Below are 23961 nucleotides of genomic sequence, written 5' to 3' on the forward strand. Positions count from 1 at the left end.
CGTGCACAAGCGGCAGACAAATGGAACATTCCGCTGGCTCAAGCTCTGCTCACCCTCCTCTCGGACGCACACCCCTTCTTTCAGGTTCTCAAAAGTAAACATAGGAGTATAAAATGTGTTGCCAATATACTTATTACAAAAGTCCTTTATGGCTCCTCCCTAACTCCACGAAGAGAAGCAGCTGAGCCAGAATACAAAAATAAAATATTCATGTGCAAATAAAATGTCACGGATCATATCTCCTGTTGCCTTTCTGAGACAGGTGACCGTCACTTTGTGGGAATGTTGGCTAATAACATCAAAGGAGAGCAGCTCTTCCTTTCCTGGGCCAGGTCAGTGTATCCAATTAAAATGGAAAACAAAGCAAGAAGACCTTCGGAATACTTAGTGATGTTGACACCAGCCTCCCATCCACACACCACTCCCCAGCCCCATCCCTAAACAGATTTTGGAGCTCTAAGTCTACTTTATTTCCCTTTCCATAATGTGATTGAGCCTGGGGTTATGTGTTCAGTATAGGAGGTGTGATGAAAAGTGCTCCCTAGGTCTGCACCTTGGACTGTCGCACTCGTAGGAGATACAGAACCAGCATGATCCTGCCACTTAGGGAAAGAGCCCAAGGAGGAGGGAGGGGCTTATCCCTGCATCCAGTCACATTCAGGGGTTATTCATTTACTTTTTATTTTCTTTTATTTAAAAAAAAAAACAGTCAATGTCAGGAAGAGCAAAATATAATCAAAACCGCAGCGGACAATAACTAAACAGTGACGAAGGAGCACTGGGGCATGGGCACAATGAGGAGTGGACACTTGATCCAGAGGAGACGGTCACTTCGCTCACACGGCTGCTACAGGCTGCAGCCTGCAACCTCGGCATCATTCTAAATCACAGGGTTATATTTTAATTTTTTATTCCAAGGACACTCTTAGTCCCATCCCTGAAACCAATATGGTAGGGATAAGGTTGAAGTGGTCACCACTCACTAACTACAATATTTGCTATTGAAAAAATATATTTATATATAGTTCTGGAAACTATGAAGCAAACAAAATATAACACAGAGCTGAGTTTGTCACAGTTAACTCACATTGAGTGACAGCAGGATTGCCCAGGGAGGGTCAGACAGGGGGGCTGCTGCAAATGCAGCAAGTATGTCCTTAAATATGTCACATAGTGCAACAATCAAGTCACCTGGGCTAGCTTCTCATCACCACACACAACATGACAGAGGTCACATTGTCACTTTTGGTTAAAAGGGAAATGAGTGTTTCTTCTCAGAGATTGCCCTGTGAGTTCTGACATTCAGTTCTCATCTCATCTTTAAATAGTCTAAAGCTTAGCTTCATTCCTCTCAGTTGGGAATGACCAACAGACAACACTGACCCTTAGCTCTGAGGACAGAACACGGTGCAGAAAGAGGTCCTGACCTTCCTCATGTCAAATGAGCACATGTCATCCCCAGAGGGATCACAGCAAGCAAGGTCTACACTATCAAAGCTATGTGTAATGAAGATGGAAACGGCTAAGACAGAGCTAAGGGAGATGTGCTACGGTTTGCTTCTTAGCATCAATATGTGAACATGCAGCTCTGTTCCAACACTTTCTAGGTCCTCAGATGGAACCCTCCTTAACGCTCTTTAAGAGTCCTATTTATTCCACTGAACCATCTTGGACTTGGTGGTATGCATACCTTTAAAAAACAAGAGAACAAAGGTACCTAAATGAAAATATCCATAATTAGCTTACATTTATGTACACATTGTGACTGACATCTGGAAACACTTCATAAGTGAAATAGGTCAGTGGCTTTTCCCCTCCTTTTCCTTGGAAACAACAAAGCTCTATATATTCTACTTTACATTTAAAAGGAAGGAAGAAAATATACAAGCCCGTATTTATACTGTATTTCTACTAAGAGCAACAATAGCTCATGTGTGTTCATGTTAGCTATAATCACAACTCAACATATGAACACAGAGTCGGCTCTATGCCATGAACACTGCTATATGTGGTGGTTCGGGGTTATGGGCTCACCACTGTCCTGTCTCTAACAAGAAAAAGCTTCCTGGAAACAAACCCCACAACACACACTTGCCAATACACAGTGATGCAACACATTGGGTGAATACATACTGCACACCTGTACATCAGCAACTTACCTACCCCCGGGGGACCCAGCAGAGAGACAGTAAGCCCATCTAGAGCACAGCCCTCGGGTTGGTTCTATTTTGTTTTGTTTTTAACTTAAACAATTTGGTCACGATGCACCTTTGATATAAAAGCATTTTTTAAACTTTATTATTAATACTCAGGACATTAGGAATTTCCAGATTTTTTTCAGTAGCATTTGTAGAACCACTTTTGGTAACAAATACAGTAGTTAGGAATATGCATCCAATTCAGAACGCATAATGTTGATCCTGAATCCTTTCTGGCTAAAAACAGGGCTGGCGCTGTGATGAGCTAGAGAAGGAGAATGTTCCTCCCAGAGGCTGCATCCTGCATCCTCTTTTGCTGAAATACTTTGTAAGTACACATTAGGAAGTAAGGCATCAACTGCAAACAGTTCATGCTGTTTGCTCAACTCGGTTCCCAAGTGGATGCGCAGTCCTGGTGCTCAGCTTCACGGTTCTATCGCTTAGTGTTCTCTCTCTCTTACTCCACAGGATCCGAAAGGATGTTCTTGGACATTTCTAAGTTGTCTCTGGTCTGGATGCACACTTACGTCTGCAGCTAATGCTGCAGGTGCTGAAGCCTGCGCGTCCCACTGCCTGTTTTCAAAGGATTCAAGACACTGATTTGGACTCACCATATCTGATATGAAGCCCAACATTCCCTTCGCTACCATGCTTATCACCTCTTCTTTTTTACTCCTAATCTGAAAACTAAAGGAGTACCAGGACCTGGCAGCTGGGAAGATAGATGTTCATCCAGCAGACAACCTTTCCTCAGGGACCTCTGATTCACAGCCCCGGTCCATGTGGACACTCGACTCATGAAGATGTGCAAAAGGAAAGGATGTCACATTACAGTCATGTCCAGAGGAGGGCGCTATACAAACTTATAAAGAAATGACAATCTTTTCTTCCTTTACTATAAATACATTTAACAGCTTAGCAGAAAGACAAGCTAAATTTAAGATTGTTCACATTTGAAAATTGTATTATACTCTCTGCTAGTGATAAATAAGGAACTCCTGATAATGGAATTTTAACATGGCAATTTCCCCGACAGATCTCTGTAGACCTTTTGTTTGTTTGTTTTTAAAGAGGGTTAGAACAATGATTATGTTTGCAAAGTTCTGAAAGTCCATCTACTGTCCACACTTTGAAGTCCTTATGTTTTCCTTTACTTAGAGACAGGTATATACAGTGCTGCTGTAATAATGAGACAAATGTGAAATCTACTGTAAAGTTGCACAATACAGAAAACTGTTGCTCCATCCTTCTACTACATAAGCGTGTGACCCACGGGTTAGTGTGTCGCTGTCAGGTTGTTGTTAAGTTGGAATTATCCCATCGCGTCTAAGACCTCTCTTTAACTCCAGATCCTCCAATTTTTTCCACAGTTCTTCTCGCTCCTTTTCTTTCTTTTTCTCACTAGGGGAAGAAACAGAAAACACTGTGAACAACTGAGGGGTTGATGAGAGTACCCAACAGAAACAGCCTTTCCCTCACAGATGCCTGGACGCAGCTCTGGAGCAGTTGGCAGCCAGCTTCTTGCCGTTTCCTGACACTCCCTGATACAGAAGTAGTACTAACAAAGAGTGCAAAACAAGTCTACTTTAAGGTTTACATTAACACCCTCTACATGTAGATACAGTATAAATTATAATCCAGTGTACAATTACTGAGAAACAAAACTAGAGAAGATTTCTAGGATCATATATCTTAACACGGTGTGCTTAGTGACTTTTAAATGCTCAGGGCCTTGTTAGAACCCAACCTTCTATTTGTCCCCAAATAAACTCTGAGAGAGAGGCTGAAAATGACACTGACAGACAATAGGCAAGATCCAGAAAACATATTCTCTCCTTTACTTGTGTCTACCTCCCATGCAGTACATACAGAAACTGGTCATTTCTGAAAACACACGATCAGAGCACTTATGTTATAGATTTATAAATTATAAAAATATATTAATGATCTGCATAAAACCTTTGGATACTGGTATTATCGTATATTAAAATTTTAAGTGAGCAAGCCTTCAAACTTGGTTAAATAACAATCTTGGTTTAAAATGTGGTTATTAAATACCAATATGTGGTTGAATATCAGTGACCTCCAGAACTTCAGACTGCATTGTTTGGCAAAGTTTACCACAATGGATAAGCCAAAATAGGTTTAAACAGTTTAAATTTGCCAAAGGCATTTTGAAACTACAGTATTTTTTATAAAAAAAAAGTTTTAATATCAATGAAGTAGAAAGTACACAAAGAACACAAAACTGTATAATAAATTAAAAACATTCACACTTATTAAAAATATTTCATCATATGAATTCTCATCTACTAACATAATTCATTTCATTACCTCTGGCTTACTGCAATGAACTGGTGAAAAGAGAACACTGTGAATTCACAAATTCAAACAACTCCTAAGCGTGGGAGTTCTGCAGCCTCAGACTCAAGGAACTGGCCCTCGCATATCCTATTCAACAACAGTATGTTCTTTACTTAGAGAAATTCATAAGGATAATGTCAACTTTGCATGGAATTCCAATGCTAAACACTATTTCAGTAATCACCAATACTTTGCAAAGTTATATTAAATTAGTTATATTAAATTACAATAGGAAGAAGAAACTGGTGAGATTGCTCAGTGGTTAGAGCACTGGCTGTTCCTCCAGAGGGCCTGGGTTCAATTCCCAGCACCCACATGGCAGCTCACAACTGTCTGTAACTTCAGTTCCAGGCAGGCACGTGGCACACAAACATGCAGGAGACAAACATCCATATACATAAAAGAAAAATATATCAACATTTAAAAAGAAAAGCCTTGAACCAATAAAAAGTAATTATCATCTTCCTTGAATTAAGATAATTTTTTTTAATTAAAGAAACCCAAATAATCTGACATTCCAATTTCACTTGCAGGGTTACTGAATCATTCAACAAAGTCATCTGTAGCTTTACTTCATAATTAATAATCTAGCAATTTAGGACTTCTTTAATGTTTGGTTATCTTAAGTGTAATCTACACAGTATGAACTTCAGCAAGCACAAAGGTTTTCAAACATTCCTTTATGTAATAATTTTGATCTAAAACAACTGCATTTATAGGCATACTGGGCAAGATTAAAAAAGTCTCTAATCCTTATAGATTAGTTTTTATTTTTAAAAAATAAAGTTGACATTTATTCAAACAACTATTATAGGCACTGGAGAGACTGCTCTGAAGTTAAGAGCCTAGTGCTGCTCTTCCAAAGGACGAGGGTTCAGTTCCTAGCACCTACATGGTGGCTCACAAATGTCTATAACTCCAGTTCCAAGAGTCTCCAAAGTCCTCCTCTGGCCTCCGCAGGTACTAGCCACATATGTATTGCATATATATATATATAAACACAAAACATTCATACACATAAAAAATAAATACTTTTTAAAAAGATTTAAGCATGTGATCACAAACTCCCAGAGCTGACTCAGGAGGATCACTTGAAGTTCAAGGCTACCCTAAGCTGCAGACTGTATACGAGCGTCTAGGAAGGGGCCTGCTGGCCTCTAGACTCTGGACACTCAGTTGTCAGCAAGCTGCTGGGGAATTGCCATTTGTTTGACAGTACAATCTGGAGATGATATTAGTCTAAATAATGTTCTCCGAGAACACTGATTTAAGAACATGGCTCAAGCAATGTTTAAATGACTGCTTTGGTTGCAGGAAAGCAACTGCTTGGGAACTTTTTCATCTGAAAAACAGCGCATCCCATGGCAGTTCGCACTGCCCTAATCCTTAGCTGGGATTCATCATCTTCTCACAGAAGCTGCTCCCTCAAGCTCATTGGATCTAAGGAGGGAGGATGGCCTGGCCTGTGCACCCTGTCCTTGTCCAGATGAATATATGGCCGGGTTACCATGCTGCTTTCAAACTTACAGTCTCGGCTTCAGACATTCTCATCCTCCCCAGAGAAGAAATCATGCTGCCCACATGCTCTGCCAGCCCCTGGCAGCCACTGCTCTGCTGTTTCTATGAATTTTCCTCTACTGGCCTTTCATATACATGGAATTATATAGTGAAAAATTATATAGTGATTTAGATATTTCTCTTGTTTTGGTTGATTTTTGCTTTGTGTTATTTTTTGAGAGAAGGGTCTCAGGTGGTCCAGACTGTCCTTGAACTCATTAATGATGCTCCTGCTCCCGCCTCTACTCCTCCTACCTCCCAAGTGCTGGGATTACACATCCTGTATAAGTGTATGCCTGGCTGCCAAGAGTCTGCAGAGCCCTGATGGATTTCTCCCGGTCTCTCTCTGTCAGTGGGAATCTTAAGACCTCAGCACACCGCAGTGCTGGGACCTTGTCAAACTCTTCCCATCTCCCTAACACAGCTCCAGCGCTGCCTTCCCCACCCTTAGAAGCTCACCCCACCCACCATTCTGATTTGTGATACTTTAAAATCTGATTTGAACTGAAGCCATAAGCTTCCTGTCATCAACAACTATACGCTCACATTTGCCTCTCTTGTCACAGCCCCAAACATCCATGTTCAATTACTAATTAACAGTTACTGTCATTTCTATGGAGAAACCCATACTTTATCTGCTTGGTACAATCTTGTATGCTTGTTTGTTTGGTAAAATTATCATCCTTGCTTTTCAAAAATAAAACAAATAAACAAGCAAAAACAACTTCCATGAAGAAAGTCCATTCACTAAGAACCACTTTAACATTCTAGCATATCAAATCAACTTCACATTTCTGTCTGTTCTTTGCTCCTTTAGTTAAATCCATTTAACTTTCAAGTGAGTATTTAGCTTAGATATTAAAAGATTACAAAACAGCTTCATTGTAGAAATTCATTGAAGAAATCAGTTAATTTGAAATCAGGTTTTATGTGTGTTTATGTGTGTGTATATCTACACACACACACACACACACACACACACACACACACACACACACCATACTGATACTCACACACACTTGATACTGGAAATCAAGCACAGGGCCTTTGCATATGCCAGCCAAACACATCCTACCACTTAATTACACTGAAGCTCCTTCAATATTCTTAATAAGATTTTTGCCTAGATTTAATCTGTTTAACTAGAATAGTAACAGTTACAGAAATTTCTTTTGCCCTAACAAATGTATGCACTATTTAATGGTTTATCATGGTATTCCAATATCCCCTTAGCAAATCCCTACCTTTTTAAAAGTGTTTGTTTTTGTTCTTAATGTTTGAGTATTTTTGCCTGCATGTATGTCTGAGTGTTGTGTGCATGCTTGATCCTCAAGGAGGCCAAAAGAGCATATTAAAGCCTCTGGAACTGGAATTACAACTTTTGGAAGCTGTTATGGGTGCTGGACTTGAACCTGGGTCTTCTGGAAGAACACCAAGTGTTCTTAACAACTGAACCATCTTTCTAGTCTCCCTTAGCCCCCCCTTTAAAAATAATAATAATAACAACAACAATTTTTTCAAGATTTTAACAACTGTAGAGTGAGGAGGGCCATTACAAACAGTAATTTTAAAAACTTGATAACATGATGTATTAACAGTTATTTAGGTTTCAAGTGTAATACAGAATTAATATTTACCTCAAAATAATATTGTAATTAAAACCATATTCTGTGATTAAACTGTTCAGCATAACCCACATATCTCGGCCATGGTCCTTGGTCCTCTGTCCCCAAACTGTCCTACTCATTGCCCTTTTCCTCAGTAAAACACAACTAGCACATTCTAAATAAGGGGAAGCAAAGAAGCAAGAAAATCACAGACAACATCCTTCCATGGGGTTCAACAAGCCCAAGGCATGAACACGCACACCGACTCTGGGGCTCTTTAAGTCCATGCTTTATGACCTACATTCATGTGATCACAGTCAAGCCAGAGAGCCAAACCCGAAGAGCTCTCTGCATTATATCTCTGGTGGTTTGAATAGGAATGGCCTTCTTAGGCTCATAGATCTGAAGGTGCAATCACCAGGGAGTGGCACTATTAGGAGATGTGGTCTTGTTGGAGGATGGGCTTTGAATTTCAAATGCTCAAAACAGTCCCAGTGTCCCTCTCTGCCTACTGCTTGGTAATCCAGATACAGAACTCTCATCTCCAGCACCATGTCTGTCTGTGCACTGCAATGCTTCCTGACATGATGACAATGGGCTAAACCTCTGCAATATAAGCTAGCCCCCCCAGTTAAATGCTTTCCTTTGTAAGAGTTACTTTGGTGCCTCTTCACAGCAACAGAAACCCTCTTTCGGGAAGCTGAATATACTGGATAAAAAATAAAACTTGGGCCAGACATAGAGGCTCACATTTTAATCCCAGCACTTGGGAGGTAGAGGCAGGTAGATCTCTGAGTTTGAGCCCACCCTAAACTGCAAAATGAGTTCCGAGATATCAAGGGCTACACAGAGAATCCCTGTCTTGAAAAACAAAAACAATCAAATAATAATAATTATAATATAAAAATAAAATGGGAGAACCATGTAAATAAAAATATAGCCTTAAGCACTTGAGTATTTTATAATTAGAGCCTATATTCTCTTCACTTCTCTCTTTAGTCATGATGACTTTGTTGGTTTTGACACTAGACAAGAAGTTCTGGATAAATAGTGCCTGGCCTCTCCTGAGCTGGAGTCAAGCCCATCAGTCCAATCTGAGTTTTGTGCGTTAGCATCAGGAGTCAGCCCACAGGCCTAGCTACCTAATGGTTCCCTGAAGTGAGTCTGAAGGACTAGTTATATGCCAGGCTCTTAACCTTGTGCTAGAACAGAAAACGAAGAGAGAAAGGTAGCAGGCTTCATCCAAAGCACACCATTACAAAACCTTCTTACTTAGTGGTGCATTAATGGGGCACAGCTAAGGAGCATGCAGAGAGAATAGGTAAATAAACTGCTGTTTATGCTCTGATGTGCAGCTGGGTAGGACTCATAGCTTTCTGCACAGCAGACAGAAGAGCTTTAAAAAGTTACCGCTGACGATCTGACTTGTATGTGGCTGTCAGCTCATCAAACATAGTGCTGTTCATTTCCATAAATGCCTTCAACACGTTGTACACCAACGCCACAATGGCCCTGTGAGGCAGAGAAGGAGAACAGACCGGTTAGTCTTCACAAGGGGGTGCTGGCTAGGAAGGCTGAAGGACAACTCTGGCATGAGTCAGGCCTCCTTTAGTGCACAAACTGTTGCTACTGTTTTCTTTGACAAGGCCACTCACTTCTAAAGTGCATTCAGATCATCGTAACCCACTACCCATCCTCTCTCCCAGCCTATTACCCTTACTGTCCCCTACAAATTCCCACATACATGTAGCACAGGCCAGCCTCAAATGTGGTGTGTAGCTGAGGATAACTCTGAAGTCCTGATTCTCCTGCCTCCACCCATCTAGTGCTGCGAGTATGGGATGTATTAGCACACCTGGCTTCCTAGTCCCTTCTACACAGCTCATTTCCTCATCAAGAGACTTGACTTCTTTACCATTCAACCTTCCCAAGAAATGGCAAAGTTTCCCAGCTTTGTTCTCCCAAATCATTGGTACCCAGAACAGATGTGCTTATGGCCAACGCATAACAAAGGCAAGTATAAGATAAAGCTGCTTTAAGGTGGGGAGACAGCTCAGGCAGGGGTGTGTGTGTGTGTCCAGATGGTGGTGTGCACCCATAATCCCAGCACGTGAGAGGTAGAGATAAGAGCACTGAGAACTTAAGAGCACTGTGGGCTACATACATATGGATACTATCTTAAAACAAAGAGACAGACAGACATTCAGACAGAGTAGTCATACCCTATAAACAAGTACCAGTGGTTTAGAAAAATTACTTTCAAAGTAATAATTTAAAATCAGAAGCTGTCCCTGTGGAAATGAGTACCTAAGTCACTTGTGCTCAAAGACAGGCTACCACACCCTCTAAGCTGCTTTCCCGTGTGGTTGTGTCAGTCTGTCTGTTCCTGCTCACCCTTCCTGCTGACCTAATATTCACGCCGAAAACTGGCAAGCTGATGCCAGATGCTCTTGGCTATGGAGCACTACGCCACAGCTAAACCACCAAGCTGCTGGGCTATTCTTATCAAGCAGAATACACTCTGGACAATGTGAAGACTGCTGTGGTGGACTTGAAAGATTCAGACTAGGCAAAAAAAAAGTCTCTTTTCAAAACTTTTAAGGTTGCTTCCATTTTGCAACAAACTCCCCAATCTTACTAAGAAGGCATCTCTAAAAAAAACGAGAGCTCATGTTAGTGGGAGGTCTGTGTTAGTGGGAGGGTCCATGTTAGTGTGAGAGCTCATGGTAGTGGGAGGTCTGTGTTAGTGGGAGGGTCCATGGTAGTGGGAGGGCTCATGGTAGTGGGAGGTCCAGTGTCTGTTGCCCAGCTTCTGCTTGGTGCCCCAAAAAAGGGAAACTTGAGCTACGGCTCAAGAATGGCCTTCTTCCCAAGGCTAGCACTGGAGAAGCACTGGCTCTGGGCGCTTCTTGACACTGCCTGGAGCTGCTCTCCAGACCCCTGAGAGAAAGTCTCTACAGCGGGGCTAAATAGCTTTATTTCAAAGCTCTATTAATATACAAAGTATTATAGTTAGAAAATTGAAAAAAATGTTATTTTACAACTCCATGAAAAAAATTAAAAGACAAAACTGAATTGTACTTAATAATTCTTCAATGCCACGTAAAACTTTCCTTTATTGCATAGAGAAACATGCAAAAGCATGTCAATATAAAATACTCTAATACTCCTAGAGCTAAATTTAACTTGTCCTTGAAAATTATAAAATTTAGTCCCCACTACAAAAATCTAACAATTGAGCTGGCTGCTGGGAAATGGGTCTTCCTATCAAATGTAAATCTCTTCAGACCACTTCTTCACAGCCCCTCAGAACTTCCTCATGTTGGCGCTGGTAAAGGCTCTTGTGGGCCTCACTTCCTTTTCTAGCCTTGTCTCTAGCACTGCTCCCCCAAAGGCCTCATGCCTTTGCCCTCCAGAGCCCGCAGGCTTCCAAACTTAACAGGCACTTTTAACACCTGTGTCTTTTTACATGGAGAAAAAACTGACCCCTGTCTGAAGGGGCGTTCCCTATTACCGCCATCTACCAAACTCCACTAAGAATCTATCTGAAGCCAAGTGTAACCATTCCCCAGCACTCAGGAGGCTGAGGCAGGAGGATCACTGAGTTTCAGGTCAGTATGGCCTGTATGTACAGTAAGATCCTGCCTGGAAAAATTACCACGTTTACTTTGAGCCCTGCCAGTCGATACACAGCCTCCGGGGCTCCAACACATTCCCAAAACACATCTGGCTACCTTCAGACAGGTCAGAAAGCCTCTCAAATAAAAAGATCTTTTAACTAAACAGCGCTACTTTGTTAAAATATTTGTTTGCTTTTTAGTCCCCGATCCAGCACATCTCCTGAGGGATTTTTATCTTGTCATGTGTGTACCTTTAACAATGGCCACAGCACCTGGTGCACAGTGAGCTGAGAGACATTTTACTAGTGAAAAGAAGAAGGGAAAGGGACAGAAGACCAAATGGGAGTAGAAGGAAAGGAAACTGAAGACATACGGATTCCAATGCTCTTTTGAAATCCTATAAAGGCTGGAGAACATGATGGGAAGGATGACGTTAGAGTTTTCTTCTATCAAACTCATGATGTATTCATTATTCCAATAATAGAGTGCCCTTTCTGCCACCTTTAGGAAAGAAACAGAACAATTATAATACAAGTTGTAATCTTTTCAAACAAAAGTATTTTAAAAGGTTATTTTTAAATCATTCAATCAAACTATAATTAAATATTAATAACTCTTTACATTTTGTAAGATTTATGATCTTTCAGAAGTTGCCAGGTGGTTCATCAGGTTGGGGAGGAAAAGTTTTCTTGGTTTTTGGGGCTTTTCCCTATCTGTTAGTTTATCCTGTCTTTAAGTCTGTCTACTCATCTCCTCTATTTCCACACTCTTCCTTACACACACTGTCATGAGCTCAGCTTTCAGAGCTGCTAGTCCGCTTGTCTTGTTATACTTTGGGTCTTAAATGTCCCCAAAGGCGTATGTTTAAATGCTTTGTCTACAACCTGTGATGCTACTAGGAAAGCTGTGGAGCCTCAAAGGTGGGGTCTAGCTGGAGGAGGATGTCATTTGCTTATTGATTTAGATCCTGTCCTCTGTCCACAATACTCTAACTTCATCTGCTGGGCCTAAAAGTTTCTCACCTTGGACTTGATGAACTCAAGTTTTTATTTATGTAAATTGAAAGATCATGATTTAGAGCGAAAAGAAACAAGATTTCACACACTGACAGACTGAGAAATTAGAGCCTTTCCAGTTCCATCACTTGGCAGGTTCAAAACACTGCTGACTTACTGGTCCCTGAACGCTTAGAAACAGTCTTCAAGGAACGCTAGCACACAGAAGCCATATGCCGTGTTCACTCATATGTCACTGCTCTTAAACCTTGTAAATGGTGTCATTATTCCAGTTTTATAGATGAGACTTGAAAAGCTAGGTGTAAGTCATTGGCTCAAGGTCACATGGCTAGCAAGTGGCACATACAGTAGCCTTCTCTTAACTCTTCCCTGCTGTCCCTTAAGATCGGATAACTGGTGGGAATGAAGCGCCTGCAGTTCTGTTTGATGTAAACTGTGATGGGGGCTGCAGAGCAGAATGAACAACCTGTACATACATACACAGGAGCTACTTAAGATCATGGCAAACAGTCAGCATGCATGACTGCAGACTCCTGGCCTCCAGGACTGTGGGGAAATCAATCTCTGCTGTTAAAGCTACTTGGTCTGGAGCATTTGTTATAGCAACATGAGCCTACCATACACTCTTTCCCACTTTCTTCTTCTTTGTTAATAAAAAACCCACGGCCCTGCAAGTGCTACGCAATGCTCATCTACTGAACGTCATCCTCAGTATAACAAATTATCCTCCTTTCTGAGCACTGAGTATCCAGCAAGTTTCTCTGACTTGTTCTTTGTGAAAGACCCTTGGCCTCCACTATGCCAAAGAGTCAAGTGAAAACAGAAAACTAAACAGTCCATATGTTTGAACACTACAGATTTAGTGTCGTGTGCACTGCTCTGAACTTTTCTATTTGTGTCTAGTCTGGACACCTCACAGAACTGTCCCTCCTTTTGTTCTGTGTGGCCTAAGCACTAGCTTAATACACTAGTATGTCTTAAGATTTAAAAACAGGAATAGTCAAGGCCTCAATCTGCCAGCTTACAGGATAGTTCACCATCAAATTTCAAGTGTGCTTTTGTGCTGTTGAACAGGGTCTTCAAATGAGGGGCAGTATGATGAGCCTGCTAGATTTGTAAGATGGACTTTTGGTAAGACAGCCACCACGTAAGTTAAAGCACTATGTTCAACTTTGGTCCCGTTCTTTCCTGTATTGGTTTCAAAGCACTGCAGCCAGGATCTCCTTGAAAACACCAAGTGCACCTTCCCTGTGTTCTCACCAAACAGCCACAAGGAGGCAGAGCAGGCTGTGGGAAGGTCATGGGCCTTTTTTACAATAAGCCACCTTAAAAATAAAAACCCATTGACATTCCCACTTGGGATCTTGTCCGTAGGACAGCACCCAGCTTCTCTTCCCTCCTCCTAAGGATTACTGACTACTCCTTCTCATACAGTGGAGAAACTCCGGCAGCCCACGTCATCTAATTTAGCCAAGTTCAGTTATTTTACAGCTTTCAGCTTTGGTATTCACATCTCTTCTTGCAGGGTATTATGGGAACTGAAGTTAAGAGACAGAGCCTGTTAGAGGCAGATGCTCAGCATCCAGTAACGATTTGTTAACAAGCAGCAGGGGCTGGAGAGATGGCTGAGTCCCTATGAGAGTACTGACTGCCTTCTGCAAAGGAGCCAGGCTCGGTACCCTGCCTGCACCCACACCAGCCAGCTCACAGCCACCTTTTAAGTCCAGCAGCAGGGGAGCTGAGGTGCCGCTGGCCTCTGTGTGCATTGCACTCAAACAGACACAGAATTAAAAATAAAAATAAATAAATGATATTTTTAAAGTAGCTAGTGTCCATGATCGTTTTTTTTCCCCCAACACAAATGAAGCTTAGCCTAATGAGTTCACATGGCACACATCACTCTGACTCGTGTTCTCTTTCCTACTGACCTGAAAATGGGGGCTAGAAACACACTTGGCAATTTGTTTAAACAAAGGTTCTTGGATTTTAACAAATTGTGACGGTTCAATCACATCCAAGATTTCTTCCAGCTCCCCAAGGAACATGACCTATAAATAAGAACAAAACACAAAATATGAGATCCTCCACGAAACCCCCCATGCTCACCTTTACTCAGTATTTTAAGAAAAAGGTCCACACAAAGCAACAAAACAAAGAGCAAGGTATCCAGACATCAGTCTGGTTGTTTTAGCCTGGGACGACGGTTCAGTGGGTAAGAGTGCTTGCTATGAAAGCATGAAGACCTGAGTTCAAATCCTCAGCATCCACATAAAAAGACAGAGCAGGACACAGACACGCCTGCAACCCCAAGTGTTATGGGGTGTTGAGACAGGAGCATCTCCAGGGTTTCCTGGCTGCCAGCCTAGCTCCAAATTCTATGGCAAGTCACTGTGTTAAGAGTTCTTCTGAGGCCTTCGTGTGCGTACCTTACCTACTGCCATACACACAAAGAACACACCCGCTTCACAAAGAACTCAGGACAGGGTCTTCTGTTAAAGCAAATTACTGGCCTCTCCCTCTTCAGGTCTTTGGAACTCTGCCCACTGCTAGCAACCAAGATATTTAACTCCCTACCCAACCCCGGTTTTTAAAATAATGGCTGACACTCCTGAACAAATGTGCATTAGTCCACACCACCACAACAGAACACACAGTCACTCAACAGGCAGCTGCATCCCACTAGCAAACACATTCATGTTATGGAGGCACAGTAACCACATCAGCACACACTGACCTGTCTCCTATGCTTATATGAGCACTCGTGCACACACTCTCCCTCTCCCTCTCCCCTCTCTCTAGAGCACAGTGAATCTCATGGCCTCGGGGCTGTATGCAAAAGAAAACTTGAAGATCACACAATGGAGCAAGATAAATAGATTTAGACAGTTGCATAAATAGAATGAAAAATAATAAAGACTATTTACTCACTAAAAATAACATACAGCAAGCTGAATGAGCAATTAAAATATGAAGGAAGGAAGACACTTCTTTTGTATCTCAAGGTACAAAGAACAGCAGATCCCTTAACCTCATATTGCTAAGGAACAAGGTAATTTGCTGAAGCTGTATGGACTGAGGTTAGAATCACAGCTCATGTGAGGAAGGGGCTCTTCCTATAGCCCATCCCTCATTAAGACACATACATTCTCTTGTGACATAAAGCTAACAGGTGGCCTCTGTTTCCAGGCTAAGAGAGGGCTTCAGATCTGGGGTGGTGACAGTTAGGATCCATTCAAGCTCCTGCTTGGGGACTCCCTACAAACACATAGGCCTAGGTGACTGTATGTGCCTCATTTCCGGGTGTGTCAAGCTAATGGTCTGGTGTATATTGTGAGACTATACACTGTAAGCCCTCACCCATAGTACAGTTTAACATGGGGACTGGAGCAGGATGCTCAGGGATCTATCTACAGAGTCACTATAAAGTGACCTCAATGGAGCTAGCTGGACACACGGTGGGGATTGGCCAGGGTTCAGAGTTCAGGAGGCAGGTTCTAGTCTATTGGCATGCTCTCACTCAGTGTGCCTGGATGTGCTACTTAACTTCTCGAAGCCTCAGTTTAGCACTAGTAAGACCGAGAACTACAAAGCCAGGTTTAGATGAGGCGTCCCCTCATTCGTGCTTAGCCTCACAGGGAGAGAGCTTGGCAAAGCACTCCTTTACCACTGGCACTCTCCGAGGTTAAGTACTTACCTCTTTTTGACTGCATGTTTTAGGCCAAAATTTCATTAACCCCCTAATAACCTAAAAGGAAAAGGAAAAAAAATTTGAGGCATTGAATGTTTGACATTTTAATGAAGATGATTTTTGCTTCACTTTTTTTTCACATTATAGAAAGGGAAAAAAAAAAAAGCTTACTGGTTCTGTAAGGGAAGGGTCTTTCTCCAGAAACTGTACTATACAATACGCCAGCTAAACAGGAAGGAAGAGGAAAGGACAGAGCATTAATTCGATCCAATGAAAGGTGGAAGCACACAGCATCACTTCTCCAAAGCATCCAGACTCTGGTTTAACCTCACAATCACTTCATTTGAACCCTCTTGAAAAGAATTGGAACCCAGCTGTGTTGCCCAGGCTAGTCTCGAACTCCTAAGTTGAACATGATTCTCCTACCTATGTTTTTCAAGTCAGTGACAAAGTAACAAGGCTCCAGAGGAATTCTGTTCTTAAAGAGCACTGAGACTAGATTTTGGAGGCTACTGAAAAGCAGGGCAGCCTGAAAAGATCTCAGACATTCAAGTCCGGGCTACCCCTCAAGCTCTGGGCTTCAGCTTTTGTGGGGAAGCAGGCATTTTGTAAAAACCCAGGCAAGTGCCTATGGGAGAGCCTGGAAAAAAAAAAAAAAAAAAGAAGTGATCAAAGGTTATACTTGCCAAAGTCAGAATCTGAGGAGTGTTCCCAGTCTCAACAGGAATGCTTTCAAATAACTATGAAATGTTATATCCTGCTGCACAGACTAAAGAAGTTTTCTAAAGGGCTAGGAAAAATTCCTGAACAGGAAACCAATCCTCTTAAAAACCAAAATTTTGAAAGTGTGCTAAAACTGGAACATATGGACTAATTCTTTCCTCAAAATACAGAGTTTCACATTTAAGAAGGAACACTGCTTAGAAAAATGTGTTACGTTTTAACGCAAACTCAAAAGAGAAGGGAGCCAGAGTTTTAGAACACTGAACTTAAAAATACCACTCCATCAATTATGCCTTCCAGTGACATGCTCACTGTGCAATGAGTGCAGCGCTCAGCACAGAAGCTACAGTGAGGGCAACACAGGAGCTGATTATCAGCACCACTTCTTGTAGGTGTGGATCTGTTCTGAGACAGCACTCGATCCAGCCAAGGCAATCCTTCTGCCTCAACCTGTTAGGGGCTGAGATTATAGCTGCAGGAGGCCACACCCCAACAGATCTGATTTATAAGTAATGAGGGGCTTATCAAAAGGACGATGTGAAAATACTGATAGGTTTGACTGCTTCTGAAAGAGTGCAGTGCTGTGAAGCAGCAGAAGGGGGCAGAGGGCAGCTGACAGCCCAGGGCAAAGTGAGACAGGGCTAAGTATTCAAGAACATTCTGCTTCTTAGGCAAGGCCCAACGATGCCTCACCCTAGCACGCTCTTACCCGCTCTACATTTGCATACATCCTACTATGGACAGTCTCTGCGGCAGGGAACCTTGTGAACACGGAAGTCTGCTATGAAATAACACAGAGCAAAGCCTATTCCTACCTTTAAAATAGTTCCATAATTCTACTGAGGGGGGCATACTTTCATACTTTTCTTGGGGAGTATTTTTAAGCTTTAACACAAAAAAATATCCCAAGAAACAGGAAGTCCACAAATTTTTCATTTTGCTTCAGAAGGTGTACTTAAAACTATGTGTGGCGGCTCACCCCTGAATCCCAGCACTCAGGAGGAAGAGGCAGAAGACTACAAATTTACAGCCAACCCTGGCACAGGGGAGAGACTCTGCATCAAAACCAGTTTGAACTGAAAGCTCTACCTGTGCGTGGAAGAGAGACAAGCTCCTGACAGTGTGTAGAGGGATCAACACTTTCACCAGGAACTGTTTGTGTTCTGCCTTGAGTGGTAAAGCGAAGCCATTGATAATACTGGGGAAAAGAAGAGAGAGGGTTAGCAATGTTAATCCACACACTGAACCCAGACAAGCTCTTGTTAGGAGTTGGCTAACTCTTAATTTATATTTGTCCAAAAAACATAGCCAACCCCTCCCACCAATGACATTTAAGACTTATTTTAGTTACTTCAACAGAGATCACTTATTAGGCAGGAATTTTAACAGAAGTAAATTTGATTATGAACATTCAGCAAACAGGCAGATGTGCCCTAAAGCTTCTTATCAACCCCATGTTTTGTCCTCCCTCTGTTCCTCTGTAGCCTATCGGCTAACATTCTCTTAAAGCAGGAGCTGTCCATCTCCAGATCACCCTGTTAACCTGCTCTTTCAACACCCTTGCCACTTCCTGACACCACTTCTCTCCATTCCTGAAACCTCTGCCAGTCTTGGGAGGTCACTGGGAGGAAGCAGGGAGATCCCATCTTTTCCTCATCTTATTAGAAGGAAAGAATAAGCAATCGCTCTGCCCAGCTACATCCACTGCTTGGCTCTACCTCCGAGGGCAGCAGCTGCCTACAGCTGCACACCTGGCTATGCAGTCTTTCCAATTCATAACAAATATGCTTTCAGCAGATGTGAGAAAGGACAGGTGGCCTACATGCTAGGCCCAGAGAATAAGGTGCTTTGCTGTCACTGGCCTGTCACCCAATCAGACTCCATCACTGAGTAAGCTGTGAGCTCCTTCAGGTCATTGTGGGGGAGTTAACAATATGTAATTATGGAACAAAGAACAAAGTTAGCCCTTGAGAAACAGGGGAAACAGGCTAAGCACAAATAAGAGGCTGGGGTACATGGAGCAAGAGCTCCAGGTCAACCCTACACCCCCTCTGCCCCCTGAACACGACCTGCAGAATGAGGCTCACAAGAAACCAACAATGCATAGTAAATACTCACCTTCCTAATATTTCCAGCAGTTCAGCTACACCATTGAAGTGTTCTGTTTCATAAACAAACCTGAGAGGAGAAAGATGGGAGAAGAAAGGAGATGGGAAGGGTGAAGGAATAGGGAAGGGAAGGAGAAGTTAGCACTTTATCTTCAACTACTGAAGGCTTATTTAAAGCTTCTGCAAAAACATCAACTTACCTTAGAAAAATATTGTTAATTTGTTTTCGGATAAATGCTCTAAGCCCAAGAAACTTGCCATAAATCCTGTGCAAGACTGTTTTTAAATAATCCCGTTCTCGAGGGTCTTCACTGTCAAATAGCTCCAAAAGCTGTTGTAAATGACAGTAGAACAGAAGGCGATTAGAGACAGTTTTAGGGAAGAATTTAGAAATTCTATTGTTCATTCTTTACGATTCCTCTGTTCCTTTCTTCCCTCTTCAGAAAGCTACTAAATAAAAGTTACACCCAACACAGGAGTAGTCTTTGGGGAAGGAAGCCCACTACACTGAGAAGAGGTTTTAAATCCAGGGGAAAGCTCATGCTGTAGTAACTAACAGTGGCAGCCAATGCAGTGCTCCCGCAATCACGCAGGTCAGGCCTTGGGGGAGGTAGTTTTATCCTTGCCTTGCAGATGAGCACACTGGGGCCCAGAGAGCTGATTGCTAGTGATGTCACAGTGAGAAGCAGCAACATGGGGATGTGAACCCACTGAGTGCTTAAAGTCCTTGGCCTTCAACACTGTATGTCACCAACTCCTGGGCTTTTCAGTACAAACAGAAACATAGATTTAAGTTAAGCCCCTCAGCTCTACCAGAAGCCCAAGATGAAACAACCTAACCCAAAGCAGACACTGAAATCCCAATGACCCCAGCAATGTTGTTACACAAGCTGTGCTCAGGGCGGCATTCTCAGCAAAGTAAACATGTACTATGCTATGTGAATGGCAGGATCTAGGTTTGGATCATTTACAATTTAAGCCATAGAATTCTCATAACATGGTTCCAAGTCTTATGCCATAAGAGAAAAAACCAGTTCAGTCTTAAGGAAAGTAGCAGGGGCCACTTTGGATTCAACCTAATTCCTGTAAGAAATCCTTAGGTTCTTGTTTTTAACACTTGTTGAAGAGATGTGAATAGAGTTCAACGACAGAGTTCTCGTTCTCTCTCATTCTCTCTCTCTCTCTCTCCCTCCCTCCCTCCCTCCATATTTATATGTGTGTGTGTGTGTGTGTGTGTGTGTGTGTGTGTGTGTGTATGAATGAATGATTATAGGCATTATAATCCCAGCCCTCAGGAAGGTGAGACTAAAAGACCTTGGAGTTCAAAGATAGCTAAATTAAGAACTGATTATCAGGCAATCAACAACAACAAACTCAGTTGGTTCTAAAATTTATATAAATCACCTAGAAGGGCCAAAGCAATTTTGGTAATACGAGGACTCATAATCTCAGTTTTTAAATTCAATATAAAGCTAGTAAACAAGAGTATGCTACTGACATGTGATAAATATTTAAGTCAGCAGAATAGAGTGGAGTCCACAAAAACTTTCAAATTCATGGTCAACTGGTTCCATGGGATGCCAACACACTTGAGCACAAGAAGGTCCCTAATCGAAGGTGCTGGGACAAGCAGATAGACACATATAAAATGCTAAGTCAGACCTCAAGCTCATACTACAAATTCAAATGGATTCAAAATGGATAATCAACCTAAAGACGAGAGTAAATGATAAAGAAAACATAAGAATAATCTTCACATCTCCAAATCAAGTGATTTTTTTTTAACTCTGACAAGAAATGAACAAAACAAAACAAAGTTAACTGAACTGAAAACACTGGGGATGGCTGCACAGTCCTGTAAGTATGTTTAAAATTACTCAACTGGAGGGCTAGGGAGGTGGGAGATAAAGGGTCAATCTCCAGAGCCCATGTAAAAAGCTGGATGGTACATGCTTATGATCTCAGCACTGGGAGGAGAAGACAGAAAGCTACATGGGGCTCACTGGCCAGGCAAGCAGTAAGCTCCAGGTCAGTGACAGGTACCGTCTTCAACAAAGGTGACCAGAACCCAAGAATGAGTGATCACCTGCCTCCACATGCACACACGTACATGTGTACACACTCCTGAACCCCATACATACATTTAGACATACAGATGCAGACTACTAAATTATAAACTTCAAAAGGGTGACTTTATGTTACATAAATTATAATTTAACAAATCTGCTATTTTGTAAAAATGATACTGGGAAAATTTCTCAGAGTGAAGAACAATTACAATAAAATAAACCAACTCAGCATGCAAGTAAAAGCTGCCTACCTTCATTCTCACAAAAGGCTAAACATATATGTATTTATGCATACATGATTATATATATTGATATATAAGTGAGTCCAAGCGATGGAGCTGTGAGGCTGAGCTGACAACAAAGAGGGGACAGTAATCAAACAGACATCATTTTGTTTCATATTTTGTTTGATGAAAGACAGTCCTGGGCAAAATATATTAACTAAAAATAAAGAAACTTCAAATATGGCAGGAAGTTAAAATTAAAGAATAGCCTGGACAGGGAACCAGTGCACAAGTTTGGCTTCACAATGCTCGTATTCATCATCTGTTCTATCTGTTTGTTCTACATTGAGTATTTTGAGTAAATATTTATTGGTATATATTGAAGGCCAGCCAATGGGCAAGGGGGTGCCAGGGATATGGTGATGTGCAAGTCAGATACACTCTGCTTTCACAGTCTAGCCTAATGGTGGATAAAAATAAACAAAGAGCACAAGTAGTTCAAGACTCTGTACAAATGTATAATGGATCTATCGACTCCACTTGGAAGAAGGATAGTAATAAAGAAGGCTTCCAGGGAAAGTGATACATAGGTCTCACACACACACACACACACACACAAAAGAACCGGGACAAGTGTTTATATTTATCAGCTTTCTGCCACTATAACAAACTACTTATGAAAAAGCATGACTTTTTTCAATCTCAAATCTGAAGGTTGACTGTCCAAATGGCACAGAATATATAACTCCACAGCAAGGGCTACCCTAGACCACACTGACAAGTAGGTAATCAATTATACAACAAGAAGGAAGTGAATACATTACAACTCCAGCCAGGAACATAGAAAGAGAGAGACTAGTGTCCTAGAAACCCTACCAAGAGTGTGCCCCAAATGCCTCAGGGACCTCCCACTCATCTCCACATCTTAAAGGTTCCTTGTCGCTTCTCCAAACTATCACCTTGACTACCAAGTGTCCAAATGCAAAAGACCCCTGGTGGGCGGGAGGTGGGTGGGTTAGAGGGTTGTCACTTAAATAACACCCAAACTAGTACAATGTTCCCAAGGAATATGGAAGAGGCAAGGCAGCAGCTTAACTGACAGATGACACTTAGCAATAACTGTCACATCTCTGCCTATTTAGCAATAAAATAAACAAGTATGTACTGAGGTCTTTCCTCATGCCATAGATGTCCTTGCTGCTGGGCACACAGAGTGCTGGACAAACTTCCAGCTAACTAAGGGATGCAACCATCAAGTTAACAATTTACTTGCACAGGTAAGCATTCTACTTTGGAAAAAAGGCTTTAACAGGTCAGAAAGGAGAGGAAGGGTTTATGTAAGAGATACTCAAACTTACACAAGACATCTAATCCATCTACTGCATTCCAGTCCTTGTCTATGGAAATTATTAACTATTTTAAGTTCTATTTTTAATTGGGTTTCTACTTTAAGGGAACGAGCTTAATGAATAATGTGCAACTAACATAAGAGGAGGTTTTGTGGGGTGGAATGTTAGCAAAACTTGAATCAACTGGGTTTCTGTAGTGCTAATCTGAAGTTTAACAGCTATATAATTAATAAATACTTCATTAGGTTTTCACAAAGCAAACAACAAGAACAAAAAAGCTGTCTTAGTGAGGACCTTTGCAGGGTCCTGCTAAATGCACTGTCCTTCTCCAACAAAGAAAGATGAGCTTCGAGATTCCGCTGCTACCTGCTGGCCTGTCCAACACACTTCTGACAATTATAGTGGGGCTGGCAAAAACAAAGGGATCATGGCATAGAGTCCAAAGGGGAGAAGCAGGATGAGTTCTGATTTCCACAACAAATTCTCCACATCCATAGATTATGTTATCCATCATACCACAAGCAACTTGTCAAAGAAAACTTGGAGTTTACAAATTGATTACAGAGCAAAGATAGATATGTTAACATGCTGACTCCAACTTAAAAGGAAAAAAGCCTCCCTGAGTTTTAACAAAGGTAAACTGTGTTAAGATTTAGAATGAAAATATAAACATCCACCATGCCCTCCCACCTCACCCCCATCTCCTACCTTACCTACCATACCCCCAACCCTTAGCAGTGGGGCCTGGAGAACAGAGCAGACTGTCAGACTTTGTGTGGGTTTCCCAACTTGGAAAATGGACAAAAAGGAGCAACCCCAGTTTCCTCTTGCTCTTTGTGCTAAGGGTCTTTCCATCCTCCCAGCAGAGAGGAAAGCTAAGAAGATACCAGTTCCCCCCAGAGAAGCTTCAGAGGCATAAGAATGAAGGCATGAGCTAGATTTGATGGCCTGGGAATGAGAAGCACCCGCCAGAGCAGCTTCCACGTTTGTATCGTCAATACCCTTTGCACCCCTGTGCATTTCAGTGTTCTAACGAGTTACAGTCTAAGGCTAGAGAACATGACAAGTGTCCAGTCTCAGATATCAAATACTGCTAAATGAAGCATTACCGAAGTAACAGGACTAACTGAACCCCTGCGTACTTCAGTGAGGTCTCATCAGTACTCTTCTCTAAGCTCCCAGTTTGGGGGTAAGGCAGAAGATCAGGAGGTCTCCTTTGAGGGACACTCGGATCCTGAGGAAAGATCTATAGCATAATAATAATCTAGGGGTTCTCAGTGGGTTGGCAGGGTCCTGCTCAATTATCCTACTGTGGCCACCTCAAGAGTACCACAGCTGTAAATACAGCACGTACACATGCACATGACCCACAAGCACAAGCATTAGTGGGTCTAGGTAGATGAGCAGGTAATGACGGTTATTACGAAGAACCAGTAGA

The 23961-nt window shown here is 41.9% G+C and overlaps 1 protein-coding gene across 4 annotated transcripts in view; it reads right to left on the reverse strand.

Annotated features, from left to right (window-relative positions):
- Positions 1-715: 715 nt before the first annotated feature.
- Positions 716-23961, reverse strand: part of Ppp2r5e (protein phosphatase 2 regulatory subunit B'epsilon) — a 148427-nt gene continuing 125181 nt past the window's right edge. For 3 of the 4 annotated variants that reach the window (XM_021178527.3, XM_021178526.3, XM_021178530.3), the window contains 9 exons: positions 19082-19212; positions 18892-18951; positions 17863-17971; positions 16222-16275; positions 16057-16107; positions 14291-14410; positions 11720-11847; positions 9137-9238; positions 716-3599 (listed from right to left, as the gene is read on the reverse strand). In XM_021178527.3, coding sequence (XP_021034186.1) covers positions 3500-3599; positions 9137-9238; positions 11720-11847; positions 14291-14410; positions 16057-16107; positions 16222-16275; positions 17863-17971; positions 18892-18951; positions 19082-19212 — 855 coding nt within the window. In that variant the 3' untranslated portion in view covers positions 716-3499. The remainder of the gene's footprint in view (positions 3600-9136; positions 9239-11719; positions 11848-14290; positions 14411-16056; positions 16108-16221; positions 16276-17862; positions 17972-18891; positions 18952-19081; positions 19213-23961) is intronic. The other variant, XM_021178529.3, reaches the window with a different exon arrangement.

Source organism: Mus caroli, unplaced genomic scaffold (assembly GCF_978045245.1).
Source record: "Mus caroli unplaced genomic scaffold, Mus_caroli_1 scaffold_14, whole genome shotgun sequence".
Lineage (NCBI taxonomy): Eukaryota > Metazoa > Chordata > Mammalia > Rodentia > Muridae > Mus > Mus caroli.